A 16,235-nucleotide genomic window follows, 5' to 3' on the forward strand; every position below is an offset into this window, starting at 1 on the left:
AGGGCATCTGTCCTTATCATATGCTCACACCATGTCAGCTGACTATATTTGCTATGAATGATCATCAGTACAGCTCGAGTTCTGAGCTCCTCATGCTAGCTTTAATTCAATGAAAATAAATTTAATGTTTTTCATAAAGCACCGATTTACAACACAAGTAAACTCAGAGCAAATCACATAATAAGGTCAAGGCCAAAAATGACCAAGGACTTAGCGACAGCCTTTAAGGGTGAATCCAATTACCCCTCAAAGGAAACTCATTTGCATCTGTGATCTTATTCTCTAGCCCAGTTCTCACAGCTCATAGCTGTAGATGAAAGTTAGGGAATCAACTGGAATATTCAGAGCTTTGCCTTTAAAGGCAGCCTCTTCATTAATAAAGACTGATACAGAGTCTGCAACACAATTAATGTGACACCAATTAGTCAGCCTTGTGTTCCGTTACGCTGTGTGATGAACACAACAACAAGACACTTGAACTCCTTCACTTGGGGTTGTGACTCAATTCCAATCCCAAAACTGAAAATAATTTTCCTGTAGACGACCATGACGCTTGGTTCACAGGTCAGTCAGTTAAAGTCCTGTCACATCCCCAGCAAATGAATGCTAATTATTAAAAGAGAGCTGGTCCTTCTCCTTCATCTGTCAGGCCAGCTTTCACCATCAACGCAGCAGACACATGGAGGACCCTAGCCAAGGTTAACCCACAAAAAGCGACAGGACCGGACAACATCCTGGGATGTGTGCTCAGAGTCTGCGCTGACGAGCTGGCAGATGTGCTGACTGACATTTTCAACATCTCCCTCAGTCAGGCCATTGTCCCAGATGCTTCAAAACATCCACCATAGCTCCAGTGGCAAAGAGATCAGCTGTAGCCTGTCTGAATAACTATCACCCCGTTGCTCTGACACCGATCATGATGAAGTGTTGTGAACGGCTCGTCAGACCCACATCACAGCCAGCCTTCCTGCATCACTGGACCACCTTCAGTTCGCTTACCGTCCCAACTGCTCCACAGAGGATGAATATCCACCACCTTGCACTCAGTCATCACCCACCTGGACAATAAAGACACCTACACTAGAATCCTGTACACTGAGTTCCGCTCAGCGTTTAATACCATCACCCCCCAGAGACTATAGAGAAACTCCTCCTACTGGCCTGGATACCACCACATGTCTCTGGGTCCTGGACTTTCTGACTGAAAGACCCCAGTCTGTCCGAGTCGAACAGAACATCTCCAACTCCATCACGCTGAGCACTGGATCTCCTCAAGGCTGTGTATTCAGTCCACTGTTGTTCACACTGCTAACACAGGACTGTGCAGCCACACATGAGGGGATCCAGACCATCACGTTGCTGATGACACCACAGTCGTGGGAACAAAGAACCGATGTACAAAGATGAAGTGAAACACCAGAGGGCTGGTGCAGCAACAACAACCTGCTGCTCAACGTGGACAAAACGAAAGAGATGATCATCGACTTCAGAGGTCACGTCCTGAGCATGCTCCCCTCAGCATCAGTGGCTACACAGTGGAGAGATTGGAGAACATCAAGTTCCTCAGAGTGCAGATCTCCAGGACCTGAGCTGGAATAAGAACACCACAGCGATCATCAGACGGTCCCAGCAGAGACTGTATTTCCTGAGGAAGCTGAAACCAGCCTCTCTCCCTGCCAGCGTCCTCAGGACTTTCTACAGAGGTGTGGTGGAGAGCGTTCTGACATCCTGCATCTCCACATGGTCCTCCAGCTGCAGTCTGTCAGACAGAAAAGCCCTGCAGAGGATAGCTAGAGGAGCTGAGAGGGGCATCGGAGTTTCCCTCACCTCTGTCCAAGAACTTCTCCAGAGCCGCTGCAGGACACTGAACATTGTCAGGGACTCCTCACACCCTCTCCATAAACTGTTTGAACTGCGTTTCTGGAGCATTAAAGGAAGAACCTCCAGAATGATCAACAGCTTCATTCCACCAGCTGTCAGAATGCTGAACTGCTGATCCAGATATGCAAACACTTCTTTATTTAATTGCTTTCAGTTATTGGATCCTAAAGAAACACTCTCTCATCCTGCCTGTACTGCTGTGTATGTACAGCAAAATGACAATAAACCTGATTTGATTTGATCTGATTTGAATTGATGTTGCTTGTAACTCAAGAAACTGTCTTCTGGCCCTATCTTTCTAAAGCACCGCTTCCAAAAAAAAAAAAAAAACCGACACCACCACACTGGTTCATGTGGAGTTAAGGGTTGTTTTTTTCTGTTTCCTTTTTGTTTCTATGCTCTTTATGTATTCAAATCTTGCCAATTTCTCATAATTTTCTCCAGGCTTTTGATTCTTTGATCCCTGCCTCTTTCATCTCATCAGTTCTCCTGCACTGCACTGTGTCATTAAGTGAATGGTGGTCCATTTAACCGTCCAATCTGATTTGGGCTCTTGGCTGATACAGCTCTACCTCCACTGCATTAAGCTTGAACAATCATGTCAATGCCTTCTTTCCAAGTTGTCTGACATTAGCCAATGGGAGACAAAAAATAAAAGGACTAGTTATTTTAAATTGGATGTTTTGAAGACAGCTGAGTTTATCAAAATGAAATGTGCTTGGACGTGTCCCTTTTTTTAAAGTTGTTTTATTGGCCTTTTTGCCTTTATTAGATAGGACAGTTGAAAAAGACAGGAAAGTGGGGGAGGAAAGAATGGGGAAAGGACTTGCAGTAAAGGGCCATGAGTGGGATTCAAACCCATGACCACTGTATCAGGGACTACAGCCTCTGTACGTGGGTCGCCAACTCAACCAGGTGAGCCAAAGCAGCGACCCGGATCTGTCCCCTTTTTGTGTCTTCCAACAGATAACCATGCAAACAACCAGCCGGGAAGGAAGAGCATGTATGACAGAGAGGAAGGTAATGATGGTGCAGAGCTTGTATCATAATGTTACTGCCATGCAGTGTGATACATTGTTAATTCCTTTTCATACGAATAAATTAATAATTTGGACTTTAGAAAGCGTAAACTCCAGGAATTTTCTTCCCAAGCCAGGGCTGCACCCCATTTCAACAGGATAAAATCTCTTATAAGAATGAGCCCCTACTTCAGCTGAATACTCCTCTGTTCTCATAAGGCCACACCATTGTAAACAGAATTCATCAAGGAAGCTGCTCTGTTATGAATTCTAATCTCTATAAATGAAAATTACATGGTGCGTAGAAATTGAAATCCTATCACGTTTATGTTGTGATATTGCTCTACCACTGTGCAAAGGTTTTAGACACTTCATATAACAAGACACAGCTATTGTCAGGGAGACCTATCTTCAACTACAAGAACAACAAGGATTCTTGCAACTGCCCCCACAGAGCCCTGATCCCACCATCATGGAATCAGTCTGGGAATACTGAAGGGACACATGTATGTCAAATTTAGTTAAATATTCAGTGACATCCATGTCAAACTGGAAAGACCATCCCTCAACTGAGGTGGAGGTCTGAGGCATCATCTCTCACCTGTTTACAATTCAGTCCTAAGATCTCTCCCCAGGAAGATGAAACCACATCCACACCTAGCCACAACGATCCTAACGAACCCCACTGGGGCAGGGGGAGCACTAACGACTCACATAACGAGGGGGAGGAGCAACAAACCCCCATTGAAACCCAAACTCAGGTGTTAATGGCTCCTTAAGGATATCAGTATGTGGAACTCCCAACTAGTCAGTCAGATCTGATGAAGCCTCTTGGATGAAGGTGGAACGTCTTCAAGGAACTCAAGCAGGTCCAGTTGCTACGATTAATCTACAAGAACAACCAGGACCTGGATGACTGAGAGTCTTCACAGACATATTCAATGACACTCACAAGAGTCTAGTTCTCACTAGAGGCTGGAGGAAGTTTTTTGTCCACCTCAGGCAATTAAGAAAAATCAGCATGTTCCTGAACACATTCTAATCCAGAGCAACTGCATCAATCAACCTATCAGATGAGAACGCTGTTGGCTCTGCACTGCTCACTCTGCTCCATCTGTACACTGGATGCTGTGGGGGGATTCTCATCACCTCTGCAGTGAAATATTTCAGCAGCTACAGTCTGGAAAACTTGTACACTGCCTCAAAAACCAGCACACACAGACTCAGTACAAAGACTTCTTACCCCAAGCCATTAGGAGTGTGAACTCTGATCCTGCTGGGACTCAAAGTTCAGATCCTAAGAGAGTTAAGGCAGTAACTCCGATGTTCTCATTTTTTATACCAATATAACTGCCTCATCTGCACGCTGAGTAAATTTGCTACTGAAAAGTCTTTGAGCCTTTGATTTAGGCCCTTTCTTTTGTAAATGATCTGCACTTATGGAGAGAAAAGTACCATCTATTTAATAACTGCATATTTTGCTTTTATCGTCTATATATAGCACATTTCTTTTTACTTTTCTTTCGCAGTCTTCTTGTTCTTTAACATTTCACAGTGCATTGTGAGACATGCATTTCATAGATATAAATCCTCTGCTTTGAACATTGCCTACAATGGTCCAGTACAGCCAGAGATGTTTAAGGAAAAAGCTGGTTTGAATGGGACAGAAAAAACCTACAGTTGACGTATGTGCAATGTGTCATGGTCCATGAAGGTCACCCAACCCTACAATAATCACAGAAGTCCAAAAGTTGGTGACGAAATAGCCAGCTGTGTCCCAGCTGGCTATTTACATACTGAAAGATTCTACCCAGTTTCTACCCAGAAGAAAAACCCAAGCAGAGATGTTAATTGCAGACGGTATTTTTCACCCCCTCAGCCAACAGAATGTCCGCCTGAGGCCTTCCAAGGAGCTCATTTTAATTTTCCCTGAGAGTCATCTTCAGACTTCTGCAAGTGGCCCCAGCTGGACCATCCAGGAAAAGAAGACAGAAACTGAATGAATGAAGACCTGCTGACCACACTGGAAAGGCTAGCCAGAACTCCAGATGGTCTGGCACCCCACACACACACACACACACACACACACACACACATTTGCAAAAACTGACCAACTGGAACTGACATATCCACACCACACAGGCACAAACACACTGACATCGGCTGCACAGAAATGGACACTGACATAAATAGGCACAGATGAGATTGACACACACACACACACACACACACACACACACACACACACACACACACACACACACACACAATAAGATTTGGAAGCTCACGAGGAAAAAGTAGACTGGACGAATCTGGCATTGACTTCCACATTGTGGTTAAGGATTGAATGGATACAACATGCAGTAGCTCAGCTTGCAAATGTGTGTGAGCCCCTACAGGGTGTCTCTCTGCAGAGTCCATTCTAACAGTGTTTCCCAGCGGTTGTTATGGGCCAAAATGGGCTCATAATGCACTCCATTTAAAGTGCAACCCTACCCCTGCTTTAACACAGAAGAGAAGTTAGGACTGAATCCACTGAGGCTTTGGAGTCGCTGGGAGGTCATTAGCGTCACGTCAATCACATCCTGGGGTGAAGAGGAGGCCAGGAAGGGGCATGGCAGAATGCCAATTACTTCCGGAGGTCGCAGTGGGGTCAGCACTGTGCATTTTATACAGAATAGGACTGCAGTGAGAAAAGGTCACTAGTGTGAGGAAAACATATTCATACTGACAGCTGTGCGTTATTCGAGTGCAGCAGAGTGTGTGTGATAAAGTGAGTTTTAACTTGAGAAGCACATTTCTGACCTTGAAAACTCTGCTCAGTCCATTCACTTCCATTTCTTTCTGTCTTCCTCTTTCGCTCACACACACATATGCAACAATAACAATATCTGCAGTGCTGACAGCCCTCACAGGTACAATTAACATTTAAACACAAGCCATCATACACTCTTCTCCCATCCTGCAGCTCCTGGTCATAAACTACAGAATATCTTTCCAGAGAGACTCATCCATGCACTGGATGTTGGCAGCATTTCTCTCCAGGCTCTGCACAACCGCTAACCTGACGGGCCAGATGGTTTGTCACACAGAACCATCTGAGAAAATGTTCCTTGAAATTGTCAAGAAAAGGGCAGACACTTTAAAAACACACTTTGTAGGTGATTGCATGAATCATATTCCTATCCATCACGGGCCAACTCACCTAGAAGATTCTCAATCCTGCCAGCCGTTCCTCACAGGACGCTGATGGGTCTGACCAACTGTGGCCCGGGTACAGCTGGACGCATGGACGGATAGAGTCCTTCATGCTGTGATCTTGTGTCCGATGTAGATGTTGCCATATAGTTCAATAGCCTTGATCAGTGCACATTTTTCCCATGCATATATGCAGGCAGGACCCCTTCCACCTTCTTGTAGGCTCAGTGGGCCAGTATTACCCCATTTAATGGTAGGAGAGCCACAGCGTAGAAGTCTGGTTTCCCCCAGGAGTTTTAAATTTGACTTCCACAGAGTAGTTTTACTTAATGACTCAAGTCTCATTTTGATTTCCACTTCCACTCATTGTTTATCCCTCTGTGTTTTGTTAAGTTCATGCATCAAAACTACATAGTTAGGTTGAGAAAAGGCTCATGGTTTGGGTTCAAATACACCCTGTATTTTGTCCAGTGCACAACTGCAAGAGGTTGTTGTTATCAAGGTTATTTTCTGTTATTTTCAGAATGGATGATAATGAGCCCACTAATCCAAGGTGGAAGAGGTCTTAACTGCCCCATATGCATGGCAATGATATGCGCTGATAATGGCCTGATAGCGTCTGAATTGACTGGATTCCACAAGAATCTGAGACAAAACAACCCTAATGTGCTCAGGGTTCTTCTCTGAATGATAAACAGAGCAGTGTTGGGAAGCCGTCAGCACAGAAAGCCCGTCACACTCACATACGTGAATATAAAACACAACAGGGCCGAGAAATTGCACAAACACAGCCTGAAATTACTTCATCTCTTTAGTCTGGTTTCATTACAGTCTACTCGGTCCTGAATGAATCTAATGTAGGTGCTAGATTACCAATTAAATCTGATTCAAACCTGCAACACAACACATTTATTACACTTGAAACTGCACACATGCAGCTCTTCCTTAAAAGGGAGACTTATTGACCTTAATTAGACACTATAATTAAAGGTCAGCTTCCAACATGCTGACTGTCTGACACATAGCTAGCTCTACAGGTCTTTACAACATAAAACGCTTGACCTGATGTACTGCTGCACAACATAATTATACTACAGACACAAAATGACCACGATGAGATGCAAAAGGATCATAAAGACATACAAGACACCACAAAGCGAATGATCACATGGTCAAAAAGAGACTGAAAAAAGAGCACAAACAGACAAAATGACCACAATCAGAGACACAACAACTATAGGAACCCACAAAACGACCACAAACATATACAAAACAACTGACAATAACAGCATCCCACTCTCCTAATGTGTTTATGCATGGACCTTTATGGATGGGTAGTGTAATCTACTATAATATATCAAAATGTATAAACTGATTACATGTTTTATAAAACCTTTATTTGAAAGAGAACTAGTGAGCTGCTGAACCTACACTGTTCAATAAATGCAACGGATTAAGAAAATATAAGCATTTTCCTATTCAAAGTAGTAGAGAGCAAATACTGGATGAAAATCAAAACTATGCTTCAATACTGCGGCTGGGAAAATATGTTCACTTCCTTCTCCCCACTGGAATCCATTTGCAATGGGAACAAGAGTAATTTGTGTAATAATATTGAGCTGCACATCACAGCATCAAAAAAAATCAGCAAATCTTTTGAAGTAAAATCAATTTGAGTGGAACGATCTGATTCAGTTGCATGGGTGGCATGTTTGAGTTATTATGAATTCACCCGATCAAAGTCAAGGAAATTCAACACATACGACAAAAATTACCAACCCTGTTTCAGAGAAATGACAATTATACAGCAGAGACACAGTGTTTTATTACAGTGCCACGCTTATAAACTGCACCAGAGTCAACAGGAGGTGGTGGGGGCGGACGGTGGGCGTACAAGTGCACTGCTGTCACACCAGACACCATCCTATCCATCCTGGACCACAGAGGCTGCTCTAGCTGGAGATGGGAGTCAGTCACCCTGGACAGGTGTCAGTCAGCTGCAGGGCTGCAATTTAGTTGTATGTCAATGTAAGTTCCAGAAGACAGAGTTGACATGCTAAATTACCATGTTACCTAGACACCAAATAATATTCAAGGCTAAACTCCATTTAGTCATGTTAAGTTGCTCTACTTTATAAATGAGCATATTGGGCATACATTTAGGCTTTAAATAATGTTGTGTCTCAGCTCTACTTTGCATGTAATATTTAAGAAGGCTTCTCTCCTTGCCTCTCCAAGGAAGTGAAATTTAACAGTCTCCATGTACAAAATGTCCTGGGCAAATAACACAATTCTACTTGTGCATTCAGAAGCACATAGCTCACTCCTGCTCCACTGAAGCGGTGATGGATGAAAAGAAAATCATTTTTGAATATTTTGACTTCTCAGAGTACAAGGCTCACAACCATGACAAAGTCGTGACTTTTTTATACCAGAGAAAAGTTACCGTATTTGAATACCGATCTGCAGAATAAACAGCCTGAGAGGAAAGCAGCAGCAACACCTGGAAGCATTTAGGGTGACTAAATGCTATTTTCTGCCATAAAATATTCTGTTTAAGGGAATGTTTTCTCCCCAAAACTGCAGCACAGTTCAAAAAAGACTCCTTGAACCAAAACACGTCTGAAATGTAGACAGAAATAAGCAGAAAGGCACTGTGGGGAAAACCAAACAGGAGTGTAAAGTGCATGGGAGAACACGAGGTATTGCAAAAAGATTGAGTGAGCAAAAACCTCTTCCCCACAGACAAAACACACTGAGGAAATGTGAGCTTATATGTGCCCGAAAACCCGTTTCTCACCAGAACAGGCTGTCTTCATAGTAACAGGTGGTGTATGAGATGAGACTTGAAAATGTAGAATAAGATTTCTGTATGTTTGTGTTTTTTCCCTAACACTCTTGCATCTAGATTAAAATAAATACAATAGAATGTGTGTGTGAATGAAGCATTTGCACATCCATGCACCAGCTATATCTGCTTCACTACGTAGATGGTCACGGGGGGGCTGGAGCCTTTTCACTCTGACAGGCCAGCAGTCCATCACAGGGTCGACACAAAGAGACAGACAACCAAGCCCGCTCACGCATCCGGCTAATTTAGACCCACCCGTTAACCTCAGCATGTTTTCAGACTGTGGGAGGAAGCCGGAGCAGTCAGAGAAAAGCCGTGCAGGCAACAGGGAGAACATGCAAACTCCACACAGAAAGAGCCCAGCTGGGCAGCAGGTTCAAACCCAGGACCTTCCTGCTTTGAGGTGGCAGCACCAACCACTGCACCCCCCAGCACTTGCACAGCCCAGCACAATATTTCATTTTTCAGTAACCAGAAGCACCCTAAAGTACACATTAAGAACTACTGAATGTGTTAACTATTTGTTTTAATTAGAAATGGCCACAATAATACAGCTACAACATGGTAAAGCTTTCTAATTGATTCTACGTGTTCATCATTTTCATCATACACTGATGAGCTAACATCCTGGCACTGAAGACACAACAGAAAGACTTGGGTTAACAGACATGTGCAGTAGTTTAAACTGTTGAAGTCAAACATCTGCATGCAATCCTGAGACACAAAGAGAGCTGCTGTATACAGATTCAGAACACTCACTTAAAAGATCATGATGCTGGAGCACATGTCGAGTTCAGAGATTTATGAAAGTAAACCATCAGTTCTTGTGATCAGTGTGTGTGAAGCAGGAGAAATGTGGACGTCCTGAACAAAAGGAGGAAAGACTGAGCAACTTTGGGCCAAGCTGCTCTGTACGAATGGCTCAGAGTGTTGATGAAATTGCAGGATTTGTGAAGTGTTCGTGGTCGCCAGGGGTGAGTGTCTGCTGACAGTGAACCACGAGCAAGCAACAGGGTGTTAATTTGTGTGCTGCAGTAAGTCTGATCCTCTGTGCCTCAAACTCACAACTTGCAGGACTTAAGGGATCGGCTGCTAACATCTCAGTGCTGGATACCACAAGGCACCTCCGGAGTCCACACCTTGGTGGACTGGAGTCAATAACAAGCACGTTACGTAGGCTTTGTAACAAGGTTTTGGCTCATCAGTGAATAGAGGCATAACCAAGCTGACCTTTTCAGCACACTTGCCTTTATTGAAACACTAATTAAGAGCCCCACTGAGATCTGAACGCATACAGATTAATGGGTCCTTAGGTTCACACTGAGCTCTTTAGTGGAACACTCCAAAAGTACTGTTAAAGTTCACTGACATGGGATGAATTATTCTGAATCCTATGATTAATCTACAGGTAGTAATTAGGATATTGTCACAAATGAACCTTGGGGCGCCCTGGCTGCTCATCTGGTAGAATGTGCACCATGCACCCAGCTGAGGCCTGACTGCAGTAGCCCAGGTTCACATCCAGCCTCGGCCCCTGGTTTCCTGCTATCCCCCTTCTCTCCCTCTATGTCCCGTCTCTCTTTAGCTGTCCTTAATTAGTAAAGACAAAAAAAATAAATCTTAAAAAATTAACACACCATTAAGGCTTATGCCATCACACAGCATCATGGCCAGGATGAATGCTGCTCGGTAGATATGCGATAAATGAGTCCACAGTGAGACACCTACTGTCCCATGAGCAGCTGAGCTAACGGTTGCTAACGGACAATTTGCAGGCTCATTAGATTGGATAGCTTTGTCCTCAAAGCTTTAATAAACATTTTTTTGAAAGTAATGATGTGCAATCCAGAGAACAAAACACCAGTACAGAAAAAACAGACGGAAGCTTTGAGAACTGTTTTGACTGACGAGCACTACCCTGCATGACTTGGTGGCAATTAGCTTGTCAGTTACAGCACTGTGTTAATTGGTCCTATAAAGACTCCAAAAGTCACCAAGCTTCTACCACCAGATTTTTCTGTTTCTTGCTGTTACCTGGTCTTAACTCATCCATGAAACTGTAGGACTATCATTGGGTCAGTATTATTTATTCTGTCGACTCTTGTACTAAACTATTTTCAGCTTTTCAAACAATGATAGCACCTGAGACATCATCAGGTAGATAGATAGTGGTGAAGACAACAGCTTCCATGATCCCTTCGCTTTACAATATCATCAAATGAAGTCTCTTATTCTTATTTTTTCATTAGAGAAAGCCACAAATGACATACTCTGTACGTCATACTTTGAGGGCCACAAATATCTATGTGAGTACATGTGGGGGATCTCCTACTCTGGCATCATGGGAATAATGAGACTGAAAACATCAGTCCCAGGTATTTTCCCTCAGACCCATTCCGTAATATGTACAAAACAGTTTTTGTAATGTATGTGGTTGCACTGCTTAGGATCTAAAAGAAAATGGTTCATTTGAAAAGTTTTGATGTGATCACAGAGGTTTCCTTTCAACCCTGTTGTCTCTGTACTGCTACCAGCAGGAACTGGGAGATCTAAGGCTTATTCAAACTGCACAGATGAGGACAGACAAGCTTTGAAGCTTCAGGAATCAGCACAGTTCATTGGAAATATGGTGTAAGGCACTTCAGGTGGCATTCTTGTGCTTACCTGCAGTGAGAAGATGCAGTGCAGGCACAGAGCCACCATCACCATGGCCAGCAGAATGGTGGACACGTTACGCACATCACCGAGTGCTTCCACCAGAGGGATGCTGCCAACCTGCCAGTCATAACACAGCACGACGGGCGCCAGCAGCAGCCAGGCATTAAAGGACAGCAGGTATGAGTAGGTTAAGACCCTGTGGAGAGAACAGGAGGAACAAAGACAAAGGTAGCAGAGGTGGAACAGGGAAGAGAAAGAAAAAGGGAAAGAGAGAAAATGTAAATCATACAGTAACACTATCAGCTGTCAAACCTCATCAGAATGCCAAACAATCATGATAATGAACCTGTTTGTCTTAATGCTAAAGTGTCTGGCAGTTTACCTGGGGATAAAGTCAATAGCAGCTTGTCCAAGGTTAAAGCTGATTGGGAGTAATTTTCAGACCTGACATATAGAGCCCAATCAGATCAGCCTATGCAAATCACACTGACTGAATCCTAAATGAACGAGACTCGCTGCTGTGGCTGCCACTTTTGCTGTATTTGCTTTGGTCTTTGTCTTCTCCCTTTTTCTATTTTTTTCTCCACGGGTTCAAGACCTACATGGCTCTCTGGTGTACTGATCTGTCCTTGATGTGGCAGCTATCAGATTCTATCAAAACAGACAGGGGTCAGATGGAGAGTCACTGGGCCAACAGACACAATCATATTCGCCAGCAATGGAAGAAAAAAGGAGGAAAGAAAAGAGGGCAAAAAGAATGGGCTAAATGGATTTTTTTTCTTTTGACTTTGTACTAATGGCATTCAGTCCAAGGAAAAATTATAAAAGTGCCCAACATGCTTCTACTTCCCACAAACAATAAAAAGGTAATGGAGCATTTAGCGGTTTGCCGCCCATGGAAGGAACCAGTAACGGTTTTTATTGTTGTGGCAGTCGAGGGTAGACAACTTTTGACATACAAACTGCAATTTTAAATATACTTATAGTAATGCAAACACATCCTGGAATTAGAAATGGTCCTCAAAAGAACTGTAAGAATGCATCTGTCATCATTCCAACAGACTCATTTCCTTCTAGACTTCAGTGAAGAAAAAAAACATGTTGAACTGCGCGGGCTGGAGCAGTCTTGTGATATTGTTGAGCTCGCTTCTCTTCCACCATAGAGCTCTGACACACTTAAACAGAGGAGACTTTCCCCAACTGTAGCCACATTTAAAGTCAGAACGGCCGTGGTCTCTATTGCTCTGGATGATAACGAAAGCACTTAGCTTTAGCTGCACCAGACTGGAGTCTTCTCTCTTCAGTTATGTGCACTTTTATCATTTTCATTATCCTTGCAGATTTTTATTTCAATAGTTTTAAGTGCAACATATTTTGCTGGCATTGTGAAATATGAGTCATTTTATATGCATCAGTTGACACACACCATGATACAGACAAAAGAAGTAGCCTCAGGAAAGAAGCAGGGATTGGCCTATGCAGGGAGCAAAGGGGATGAAATTGATTGTTTTCTGAAGAGTTGATGCCAGCTTGTCTTGGTGAAAGAACGGCCTTTAGTGTCAGATGTCAGGATTCTCTTTGATCCTTCAGCTGTGCACTGGCGCACGGTCGATGAATTTGACCAAGTTTGTGAACAACAAATCAAAAGAATTGACTGAAAAGGGTCAAAGGTCAATGACCAGGAGTCAGAGAATGGAAACGTCCACCTTCAAGCTCAGATTGTTCTGTTACACAAGATGTGCAATGCTTGCATTCTTCCTGCCTCTAGTTGATGTTTTGACATATTTCCTGGATGTTTCCATCACCGAATGTCAAACTGGCTTGCATACACTGCACACTTTTCCCACAACTTCAAAGGAAGCAGGTACCTTGTAAAGAATTCAGTTCTTCTACCTGAGTTTTCACCAGAGGAAGCAGGTTTTAAATTAAGGTTCAGGAAAATAGTTTTTCCTCCAACGAGTCCCTGCTCATACTTTCTTAAGGTTCAGGAGCACTCCAGGGCTTGCATCAGTGAACACAGGAGATTTGTGTGTGCAAAAGCATTATCCTCAACACTGTTACACTGTCATCTTATCAAAAACACACAATTGCAAGCAAGTTGTTTTGCTTGTAGTCTGTGGCTGACAATCATCAGTATGCAGCAGCGCAACAGACTTACTGACAGAGACCGGCGACAAGGTCCAGGCTTTGTTGTCTATTTTATTTTGCATATTATGACATTCAGAGGGAATTTGACACCATCAAGTGTCTGATACATCAGCAGACTAACCTGCTTAATCTTCTTGGGGTTGGGCTTTGGTGTGGAAACACAATCAGATGGCACAAGAAGAACCTTCACCCCTGGGAAAGTCCAGACATTTGGTGCCAAAGCATGTTCTGCTGTTCAACACCTCATTCCAAAATCAAGTGCGTTAATGTGCCACAACCTCTGTCTCTCTTCTTGTTTCAGGTTTTTCAGCCAGTGTTTGACCTAACTGCAGTGATTAGCTTACATTTACATATAAACCATTCAAAAGGTCCATCAGTAAAGTTGGACTGGCTGGTATCAGAACTGCCAGGTCACCTCAAAGGTGCTGGATGTCCAACCAAACTGGAGAAACCATGTCATGTTCAAACAGGAAAGGGAAAACACAAACTGGAAAAGTAGGAGGCACTATTTTTATTAAATATTACTGCATACTGCAGCATTAGGATCTCATGTCACAGACTGATAGCCATTTCCTAAAAGATGATACCCACAGCAAAAATGTCCACAGTGTTCACATACATTTGATAATTTTAATACAACCTTTGTCGTTGTTAGACAGGCGTGACCACATTGTTTTAATCACAGGTAGCCATTCTTTTATCTACTGTTATTATTCCTTTTCCACATCTGACTTCTAGCAAATCTGAGCACCAGCCAAAGTCAATTCTCTGCACTGTTTCCAGCAAAACAAGGCTACAATACAAAAGATGCTGCGCTAAAGTCATCGATTCTGGCAAGAGGCCAAGCTGGACTGAATTCTGAATAGTCCAGTTGTGGAGGCGCGCTGATGCTGAGGCATTGATTCCCTCCAGGACAACGTAACAGAGCAGTCTGACGCTCACTGTGGCTGTGAAGCCACCTGCTGATGGGCAGGTGGGGGCACAGGCCGAATCCCAGCTGAACGTAATAATGAAAACACGTCAGGAAGACGAAAAGAAGATAGCAATGTTCCTCCCTCATTCCCATCTCTGTGCCGTCTCTCTTTGTTCCCCCGACTTCTGTTCAGATTGGCTATTAAAGAGATTGACGGCTGGAAAGAGACACGGGAGACAAAGTCTGACATAAATACAGGCTTGGGTCAATAGGCATACAAAGACTTGCAGAGGACTTGCAGAGGACTTGCAGAGGTTGACACAAGCCTACACACACACACACACACACACACACAGACACACAGACACACACACACGAGGCAGTCCTCCACTGTGGTGCTGACAGGCCGTTTAGCATGCAGCAGAACGCTCTCCACCTGCCGTCATCTAATGGGTCTGGGCCATAAATTCAATTCTCTTTTTCCACACTTTGCAAGGTCCTCTAACCACAAATTATGACACACAACCACACACGCAAATGTGCGTCTGCATGCGTGCACAGAGGCTCACAGACAGGACCAGAAACAAAAGTTAGAACTGAGGAATTGTGGAGCAGAAAATGAGTCCGGTGGTGTGTGGACGTTCTGCTCTCCTGAGTCTCATGTATAGAGAAGAGGCTTCAGGCTTCAGGTGTGAAGCAGCGTTCTCAGCTGCTCTGTACGTCCTCACAGAGACACAGCTATACAATGAGACACCTCACAGCACAAAATTACAAAAAAAATGACTTGGAGTAAGAATCCAGAAATCTATTAAAGTTCTGTATTGTATTTTCTTAATTTTATCTGCTATCCTAAATGTGGCCCTGTGATGGACTGGTTACCTGTCCAGGGTGTCCCCTGTCCTCACCCTGAGTCAGCTTCATCCCCACATTTCCTTTTACACCTGAGCTTCTTAAGCCATGCTGTTTTAGGGAAACACTTGGCCAGCAGTCTGGTGATAACGATCAGCATATCAACACGCTGACTATGTGAACCAACTGTTCACTTCTGTCTGTCCAGACGGTCACATATGTCATTGTTGGAAGACAATTACTGGGCTTTGCTTCATCTGTGACTGGTCGTAATGGTTTGGCTCACCCATGTAGACGAGGGTGAATATTATAGGCCCCAGAATAAATCCTTGGGAAAACTGAGACCGTAAATCAAACTAAAATCTTTATCTCTAATCACGTGATGCTGGCATCACCTTGGACCATGAACCATGACTCAACAGCAACATCTCTACTTTGACTCAGACCACAGATGTTTATTGCATCTCTTCCCCCATTGTCTCTTCCCACATTTCCTGTGTAGCTTGACTGTACGAAAATGTCCAAAAAACAGAAAAAAAAGAAACAAATAGCTGCAGTTTTTATGACATAAAGTCTGTTTTGTTTTATTAACTTCATCACTGAAAACAAACTTGTAGAAAAGCACAATAGATTTTCTTTTAGTTACTTTTATTTGCTTTATCTCTTCTCTGGCAGATAAACAGGAAGCCCAGTCTACGTCTCTATCTCTCTCTGTCTC

The 16,235-nt window shown here is 43.4% G+C and overlaps 1 protein-coding gene across 1 annotated transcript in view; it reads right to left on the reverse strand.

Moving 5' to 3' along the window:
- The window catches only part of tmtc1 (transmembrane O-mannosyltransferase targeting cadherins 1), a 172,917-nt gene that overhangs the window by 61,496 nt on the left and 95,186 nt on the right, over positions 1-16,235 (reverse strand). Inside the window, exon 7 of the mRNA XM_008288946.1 lies at positions 11,614-11,803. Coding sequence (XP_008287168.1) covers positions 11,614-11,803 — 190 coding nt within the window. The remainder of the gene's footprint in view (positions 1-11,613; positions 11,804-16,235) is intronic.

The sequence above is a fragment of the Stegastes partitus genome, unplaced genomic scaffold, assembly GCF_000690725.1.
Source record: "Stegastes partitus isolate 25-593 unplaced genomic scaffold, Stegastes_partitus-1.0.2 Scaffold583, whole genome shotgun sequence".
NCBI classification, from domain to species: Eukaryota; Metazoa; Chordata; class Actinopteri; family Pomacentridae; genus Stegastes; species Stegastes partitus.